General features: G+C 44.8%; 3 protein-coding genes across 3 annotated transcripts in view; 2 read left to right on the top strand and 1 right to left on the bottom strand.

The window, feature by feature from the left end:
- Nucleotides 1-8,237, bottom strand: part of LOC102008712 (oxidized low-density lipoprotein receptor 1) — a gene marked incomplete in the record, with an annotated part of 59,374 nt that extends 51,137 nt beyond the window's left edge. Inside the window, 1 exon segment of the mRNA XM_005378938.2 lies at nt 8,065-8,237.
- On the top strand, nt 4,853-5,389 carry LOC102008080 (cytochrome c-like). The gene has a single exon (XM_005378936.2). It carries the CDS (start codon nt 4,859-4,861, stop codon nt 5,174-5,176), a length of 318 nt encoding a protein of 105 aa, XP_005378993.1. The 5' UTR covers nt 4,853-4,858; the 3' UTR covers nt 5,177-5,389.
- A 478-nt stretch (nt 8,238-8,715) lies between the features above and the next one.
- The window catches only part of Gabarapl1 (GABA(A) receptor-associated protein like 1), an 8,440-nt gene continuing 8,042 nt past the window's right edge, over nt 8,716-9,113 (top strand). The window contains exon 1 of the mRNA XM_005378935.2: nt 8,716-9,058. Within this exon, the coding sequence (XP_005378992.1) occupies nt 8,969-9,058 (90 nt within the window). The 5' untranslated portion in view covers nt 8,716-8,968. The remainder of the gene's footprint in view (nt 9,059-9,113) is intronic.

Raw genomic sequence — 9,113 nt, 5'->3', positions numbered from 1 at the left:
AGTCTCAGCACCATCAGGTGCAAAGTGTCCCAGGCAGGTACCCTAGACAGGTACCTTCTCCATGAAGGTGGTTCTTCAAAATCTGAATATTGGGTGCCCATTTAATCCATGAAGTCTCGATGCAGACCTCTCTGGAGCTCCACTTGCTCCTCCACTGCAGCCTGCACAGTTAGGGGAAGAATGGCCCCCAGGGGGTCTGCCCAGGTATTTCACACAAGGTCCTCCTGGTTTCCAGCTCCTGAATGGCTCCTGCGTCCCCAGTCAGCTCGATCTCTGTGTTGTTGGGCGTCGGTACTCTCATGTTCTCTTAGTCCTTGTTCATCGGCTGCTCCTCCCGACTCTGAACCTTTCTGGCTCTCAAGGACAGGGCCAAGAGCGACACGCCATGTGGCATGTTTTCCCAGAGGTTTCTCCATGTCGGAATGGTTCATGCATGTCTCTGGGTGGGCCTATTGTGTCAGTGCTTCTCTATGGCATGGCGTTTCTTGGGCAGCGGCCAGCCCAAGGGCCAGCACAGATCTCCACGCTGCTTCCTGGGTGCCTGCTGTCTGCCTTTCCAGGTGCCTGCGCAGCCAGGTGTGCCGGGCCCCAAAGGGCCCTCACTCCCCAGCCATGTGCGGCCTTGTGGAGTGGGCGCCTGTGGCCTGCCTCTTAGGGATTTAAATGATAGGATATCCATGGTTAAGAAAATAACAGTTCCATTTTATATTCTAAGGTGTTTGATATTCACATAGATAGTAATGTTAAGCTTACTGTCTCTATTATAGTGTAATGTCATTAAGCTTCTCTTCTGGATGTTTAATAACTTAGATTTTGAGACTAGAAAATTAGAAAGATAAATGGGCTAAGAGAAGAGTCAATATTTTAGTCCTAGTCCTCTGTGGTCAGAGTAAACCCAGGGCAGAAGAGAACCTCTGCTGCGACATCCTATGACTCAGTTGAGGCCCTGATTTCCTGATCAAGAAGATTATGGGATCACAGAGGAAAGCGAATTAAGGATGTACAGTGTGCCTAAGGAGAGTCACTTGGAGAGATTAGGTCTCTCAAGCTTTCACAGAAAGCAACTTGGTCAAGCAATGGCTGTGACTCATCCAGATGGCTGACACTGACAGTGGATCTAGAGGTGCTGTGCGTGGTTCCAAAGCAACACTGAGGAGATTTAACTGACCTTGATGGATAGGAAAAAAAAGATTAATATGGGTCTTGCCTTAACTTGATCTTAAACATCCAGCAGAAATGCATAACCACAAGATGTATAAATAAGCATCGTCATAGTAAGATGTTAGCTGTAAAGGGTTCAAACCACCAACAACTTTGGGCATTTTACCAACTAGACTGGCAATGGACTACTGTTAGGAATACAGAATACTGTATTCTCCAAGTATGGCCTTTCCAGCTAATCGCCCATCATTTACAAAGCAGAGAAGAGAGAGTTGTTGGAAGCTGCTGAACTTGCAAAGTAATTACAGGTGCAGGACGAAGCCAGCCCAAGAACATGGGAGCCCGAGGACACAGGAGCTCCTCAAAACACGTAAACAAGCCATTGTAGCTTGTTAACTGATTGCTGGACAGCGAGGTGAAAATTAACCAATCTCTTGGTATAAATAAATGCTCTACTGGTCTTGGGTAGTTCCCCTTTTCCACTAGAGAGAGAGGACCTCCACCTGATCCCAGCTTTTTGTCTCTTGTCTATTTTTTCTTGCTGCTGTTCTTTCCTGGGGTACAGCAAGAACCCAACAGATCCCTACACTTGACTGGGAAAAAAATACTGAAAGTATTTTAGAAGCATTGAAGGAGTATGAATATAAATTATATACAATGTTAGATATTTGGGGTAATACTGAAAAAAAATTTAGCTATAATAGCAGTATTGTCACCGGGTTCTGGGGACTTCTTCTAGAGATTCTTTTCAGGTTCTTCTTGGCCTGAACAAAGAATTGGAGAACACAAGTGTAAAAGACAGCAAGGTTTTACATTTACTAATGGTAGAAAAGAAAACATGCTCTGCAGAGCCAGCGGGGACAAGTTAAGTTGGAAAAGTACAGGCTACAGGGTGAGAGTGAACCACTGAGAAAGGCAACAGCGACCAAGAGTTTAATGGCGGCCATCTTTTGTATCTGCCACTCCTCAGGCTGAGGTCAGCTCTACGCTGTCCTATCAAAAACCTGCTTGACTTCTCAGGAGAAGAGCTGAAGATAACAGTCTAAATGCAGGGTTTTTGGGAACTGGTTGTTTTTGGTTTTTTTTTTGGTGTTTTTTTTTTTTGCACACATGTCCCCGGGTCTCTCTGATGGACAAGTCATGCCCACTTGCTCAGCCAGTTTGCCGTGCCCTAATCTTCTGCCTCAGTACTGTGATCACAAAGGAGGCACACTACCCCTCAGAAGGAAAAATATACTGTTTGGTGGTAAAGTGCCATGATGTTTAAATTTACTTTCAACTTAAAAAAGAAAGGGGAGTACTAGTTTGGCACCGTCTGAAAGTAGTCTTAAACAACTGGAAAAAATTTTAACCCTTAAAAACAGAAACCCAGGGGCTGGGGATTTAGCTCAGCGGCAAAAGCGCCTGCCTGGCAAGCGCAAGGTCGTGAGTTCGGTTCCTGGTACCGGAGAAAAAACCAAAAAAAAAAAAAAAAACCCAGAAGATTACTACAAAAAAGTTGAAATGGATATTTGAGAAAATGTGATGTTTTCAATGTACTATTTGTCTGACTAAAAAGGAAAATTTGAAATATTTTATTTGATGAAATGTGTTAATTTATAAAATTAGCTTTGTATATTTTAGATGCCTTGATGAGAATAAAGGTGAAAAAGCAAACTTTGAAATTTACAGATTTTATATTGTCTTTCTCTCACTGTCTCTCTTTTTTTTGGTAGTACTAGGGGTTAGATGTAGAGCCTTCACACTGAGCTATGTCACCAGTCCTTTCTTATTTTGAAAGTCTCTCAAATTGCTAAACTGCTCAGGCTGAGTAGGAATTTAAGATCCTCCTGCCTCAGCCTCTCGGAGTGCTTGGATTATAAGTATGCACTATCATACCCATACCTGGCTCATATTTTTTACTGGGGATCAAACCCAGCACCTTTACACTGACTTGTATCCCTAGCCCCTTTTATTTATTTAGTTCCTGTCTGTGTAGTTTAAACTCTCCAAATTCTTCTGCCTCAGCCTCTTGAGTGCTAAATTATAGGTGTGTGCCACTATCTCAGTTACTTTGCTGGTTGCTGAGACAAAATATCAGATACCTGTTGAGGACCATTCCATATAGTTTGGGGGGAAAAATATTTCATAATTAAACTGTGATTAGGGCTTGTCCAAGGCCTAGTCCCTTGCCATGTGGGCTGGTTATGGTGTTCAAGAACATAATTCCCTGTGCCTCCTGTCACAGTGGAGACCTGAATGTTCCCATAATGCTGAGATGCTCCAGGGCAATATTAATCATCTGAAGATATCAAAACATTCTGGTTCCTAAGAACCCAGTAATAATAAAAATAGGGTTTTACCTTGGGAAAAGGACAAACTCCTTAACCTGCTATCTCTCCCCACAGTTCTCAACAAAAAGGTCCTATTTAGCATAAGATCACTGTTACTCTAAATCATCTGAAGCGATCCTCATCAGCATAAGACCAGCTTGGTATAACACACCTCCACCCTCTGAGTCATCCGATAATCCCTCTGATTATTATGTTCATCCAACAAACGGTGGCCACCCACAGTGTCATCCATCTGCCCATCCTGAGGCACTGACTGCCCAGAACCCTGTGTACTTTGAAAGTGTGTCCCTCTGTATGTCTTTCTTTATTCCTTATTGTACCCCTTACTAGGTAGATGGGGGACTGATCAGCCCCTGATAGACACCTAAAGTTAAAGGGAAATGGTTTATTTAGCTCACAGTTTATAGAGGTTTAGTCCATAATCGGTTGGCTCCAAATCAGGGTGGCACATGGCAGAGGGGCAACAGTACATGGTGGTGGAGGATAGCAAAAGCAACAAGAGAGAAAAAGAGAGGAAAGCCTTTTTCTGTCCCTTATAATGTATGCAGGCTACCCATTTTATTTTCTTTATTTAATTTATTTATTTTATTTATTTTTGGTGTTTTTCAGACAAGGTCACTACACAGTTCAGGTTGGACTTGAGCTCACTTTGTAGCCCAGGCTGGCCTTGAACTCACAACGATCCTCCTGCCTCAGCCTCCTGAGTGCTGGGATTATAGGTTTGCGCTACCACACCCAGGTTTAGGTTACCCATTTTGGTGTGGGTGTAGCACTGACACCCTTAATCCCAGCATTGGACTATGAATCAATCACAAACTCTTGATTCAGCTGCATGTGAAGAGCCTGTCCCCCATGATTGCAAGAGGCTGTGGGGGGACATCTAGACATAAACCCTAACAGAGACCATGCCCAGTTTTGTTTTTTATTTTAAGACAGAATTTTGCTAAATCAAAACATTTCCCAGGCTGGGTGGGAACTTGTGATTCTCCTGCCTCAGCTTCTCAGAGTGCTGGGATTATAAGTGTGTGCCATCACACCTAGTTTAGATTTTGAATTCTGATGTAAAGATTCAGCATTTAGAAAAGCCTAGTGGTGATCAGGAGTGGTCGCACATGCCTGTAATCCCAGTGCTCAGGACGTTGGCCAGCCTGGGCTACAAATTGAGTTCAAGGCCAGCCTGAACTGCATGGCAAAACCCTGTCTCAAACACACACACACACACAAACACACACACACACACACACACACACACACATACACACAAAAGCCTAATGCTAAAAAGAGTAGCCAGTGGACCAGCTTGTCCTTGGGCTAGAGAGCGGGACATCTGGATTCTGAACTGGAGCCTTCCTTGAGGTTTAAGAATGGGTGATGTTGAGAAAAGCAAAAAGATTTTTATACAGAAGTGTGCCCAGTGCCACACGGTTGAGAAGGGAGGCAGACACAAAACCAGGCCAAATCTCCATGGTCTCTTTGGGCAGGAGAGAGGTCAGGCTGTTGGATTCTCTTGCACAGATGCCAACAAGAACAAAGGCATCACCTGGGGAGAGGATACATTGAGGGAGTATTTGGAGAATACCAAGAAGTACATCCCCGGAACAAAAATGATCTTCGCTGGCATCACGAAGAAGGGAGAGAGGGCAGACTTAATTGAGTACCTCAAAAAGGCTACTAATGAGTAATAGTCACTGTCTTATTACAGAAGAGAAATGTCTCATGGCTTTTTTACGTGTACCATGCTTTAATAGATCTCATACACCAGAATTTAGATCATGAGTGGCTGACAGAATATTTTTGTTGGATAGTCCTGATTTAAGTAAAATTGGCTTGTAGTTAAATGGATATCTTTTTCCTCCCAAGTTTTGATAGTAATTCCACTTCAGTAAATACTATCACTGTTTTCCCCTTTCTAAATATATGGTTGGGGCTGGGGATTTAGCTCAGTGGCACAGCGCCTGCCTGGCAAGCGTGAGGTTGTGAGTTCGATTCCCAGTACCAGGAAAAATAAATAAATAAATAAATAGCTGGACATGATTAGTAATGTTTGACTTTTCACAAAGATTGAGAATGTCATCTCAACTTACTGAAGGTTGGTTTTATATTTAGATTTATATAACTGGTTCTGTGAATATGCTTAAATATGGAGAAATTCCTCATTGTCTCAAAACCAAGCAAGACCCCCCTGGTTCAGTTTGTGTTTCTGAGCCTGTTAAAGGGAGTGGTTGAAGACAAGAAAGCAACGTCTATATTTTTGGTCTTGACTATGCCAATTTAATTAGAATTCCCTATATCTAAAAAGTGCTGTCTTTTACTTAGAGAAAGGCATTTTAGTGTGGTGTATGTATAACACCAAATAAAGAATATTTAACATTTTTTTAAAAAAAAGAGTAGCCAATCTTCCCTCTCTAAATGATCAGAAATTCATGTCCAAATTATTATTATCATCATTATAATTATTATTGTGGTCGTGATCATGGCTGTGGTACTAGATCTTAAACCTAGGACCTTCACACTGAGTTAATCCTTCAGTCCTTTCTATTTTATTTTATTTTTTTGTTTTGGTCTTTTTGTTTTGTTTTGGTTTGGTTTTTCTCTGGTACCGGGAACCAAACTCACGACCTTGCGCTTGCCAGGCAGGCGCTTTGCCGCTGAGCTAAATCCCCAGCCCCTGTTTTGGTCTTTTTGAGAGAGCATCTCACTACACAGTTCAGGCTGGCCTTGGACTCCCTTTGTAGACCAGGCTGGTCTCAAACTCACAAGGATCCTCCTGCCTCAGCCTCCCGATTACAGGCGTGTGTCACCACCCCCGCTTATTTTTAATTTTGAGATTCTTGCTAAATTGCAAAATTAAACTTGAACTTCTTATCTTCCTGCCTCAGGCTTCCAGAGTGTTCAAATTACAAGTGTGGGCCACCAAGTTTAGTTCAATTTATTTTTTACATACTGTACACATTGCCACTGTGCTAAGGTATATTGCATTTTAACTAGTTATAGTTGTTTCCAGCAGTTTAAAAAGACAGCACTTAAAATTTTAATCTCCAATTATCCTTCTCAACTGGTTATAAAATTCTCCTTTAAAAGATTTAGCTGAACTGTGTTTGTTTTTTTTTTTTTTTTTTTGGTTTTTCTCCGGTACCGGGAACCGAACTCACGACCTTGCACTTGCCAGGCAGGTGCTTTTGCCGCTGAGCTAAATCCCCAGCCCCCCTGAACTGTGTTTGGATCAAAATTAAAATGAGTGAGCCGGGCTTGGTGGCGCATGCCTGTAATCCCAGAACTAGGGAGGCTGAGGCCAGATGATTCTTGTGAGTTCGAGACCAGCCTGGGCTACAGAGTGAACTCAAGGCCAGCCTGAACTGCATAGCAAGACCCTGTCTCAAAAGGAGAACAACAACAACAAAAAAAAAAACCAAGAAAAAAAAGTTAAAATGAGTAAATGGGAATGAAAGCACCTTCAATTTGAAAGTAAGTTATGAAAATTATAAAATATGTAATTTAATATTAATTTATGGATTTTCATATGTGGAAAGGATTGAAATCAAAATAAGAAGCGTTTGTAATATATTTTCTTATTTCAATAATGAAGCTTAGTTTTTTCTATTTTGTGGATTTTTTTTTTTTGCCGGACATGGTGGCACACACCTTTAGTCCCAGCACTGAGGAGGCTGAGGCAGGAGGATCGTTGTGAGTTCAAGGCCAGCCTGAACTGCACAGTGAGACCCTGTCTCAAAAAGATTTTTTTTTTGGTACTGGGAATCGAACTCATGCTTGCCAAGTAGGCGCTATGCCACTGAGCTATATCCCCAGCGGCTTTGTCATTTAAAGTAGACACTTGAAGCGTTTATAACAAAGATAGAAGGGGATGCTGTTGCCCCTTATTTCGTATTTTTTTAATTTTAATTTTTATCAGTACATATTTGCATCACATAATAATTACATCCAAGCCGGGCGAAGTGGTGCAAGCCTGTAATTCCAGCACTCACAAGGTTGAGGAAGAAGGATCACTGCGAGTTTGAGGCCAGCTTAGGCTACAGAGTGGGTTCAAGGCCAGGCTGAACTGCATAGTGAAACCGTTTCTTTTGTTTGTTGAGACAGGGTTTCCCTAGGTAGGGCAGGCTGGCCTTGAATTTACGATGTGAATACTGGGATTACAGGCGTGTGCCACCACGCCTGGTTTGAAACCCTGTTTCAAAGCTACAAAAAAAAAAAAAAAAAAAAAAAAAATCCATTGTGGGTGGGGAGTTGGGTGCATATAACATAACTTCTTTCTTTTTATGGCACATAGTCCAGGATTTTTTAAAACTCAGCCCTGCCCCTCTTTTTCCATTTCTCACGCTCTCCCTCTACAGACCCCAGGAATCTCGCTGCCAACAGCACTAGTGGAAAGGCCTTGTCCTCTAATCGAGTAGGGAAACCGGAGCGGAGCGCTAGAAGACGGCCTCACCGCCCTGGCCCCACTTGGAATCCTCCCTCCACTCAGCGCGTTCTGTAACCACTACATCTATGCTCTGGGTGAATTTTTGTGCCAGTTCAAAAAAAAAATTGTTTTCAGAACCACAGAGTTAATCACCTAAAAATGCTTGATGTTTTCTTTCCAAAAGACAGGCCCAACTTCTGGGAGCAGGGGAAAGTGAATACCGTCTGGGTTATTCGTAGAACGTGCCCGAAGCCCTTGGGAGGCACCACTTCTGGGAGCCTCGCTGCCGCTCTTGCCCTTCACCTTCAGAGGCCTGAGTCACGCGGTTTGTGTTGCCCTTCTAAGAACGACTGCAGCAGGCACCTGGGGCGGAGCGGGCGGAGGAGCCCAGCCCAGCCCCTGGGGTGCCCGGCGTGCAAAGGTGAAAAGGCAAGCACGAGACGTTTCAGCTCCGGTACGAGGAATCCCGAGAGTCTCCGCCCTTGTTCTTGGCGCTGGCCTCCAGATCCGCACCGGCTGGAAGACGCTAGATTTTCCTTGTGTATTTGTTTTGGGACCCAACCAAGAATGCAGAAGAGAGGGGAGAAAGCATCTTTAGAACCTTGTTCAAGGCTATGAAGCCACTGTTGATGTGACAATCACAATACAACAATAAACGAAGTATTATGCTGTAAGCTCGGGAAACGATTTGAAAGAGTTACAAACGGAAAGGAAAGCGTTTGAGATAGACGGGGTCCCTGTCCTCCCCCCCTCGGGCGCAGTCCCGAGCGCCGGGGGCGGGGGAGGGCGGGGCCAGGTGACGTCACAACACACCGCCCCGCCCCCGTGTTTTCGTGCTGGGCTCGCGGGGAAGCCGCGGGGTCTCTCCTCCTGGCCGTCCTCCACCGCCGGCTCAGAGTGTCTGCGGAGCGGGCAGGTGCTGTGCCGCGGGAGCTGCCGTTCCCCGAGCGACCCTCGGAGCCCCGCCGTCGGCCTGAGCCAGCGGGACCGCGAGCGCAGTCTGCAGCGAGGGAGGCAGGCCCCGCGCGGGGACCTGGACAGCGAGCCGCGGCCCATCATGAAGTTCCAGTACAAGGAGGACCATCCCTTCGAGTACCGGAAAAAGGAGGGCGAGAAGATCCGAAAGAAGTACCCGGACCGCGTCCCGGTGAGCGCCTCGCGGGGGCGTCGCGAGGGCCTGGGCGCGGGCGGTGTCGGGGAGC

The sequence above is a fragment of the Chinchilla lanigera genome, unplaced genomic scaffold (assembly GCF_000276665.1).
Source record: "Chinchilla lanigera isolate Chin_1 unplaced genomic scaffold, ChiLan1.0 scaffold00012, whole genome shotgun sequence".
Lineage (NCBI taxonomy): Eukaryota > Metazoa > Chordata > Mammalia > Rodentia > Chinchillidae > Chinchilla > Chinchilla lanigera.
This window is presented reverse-complemented; position numbering and strand designations above follow the sequence as displayed.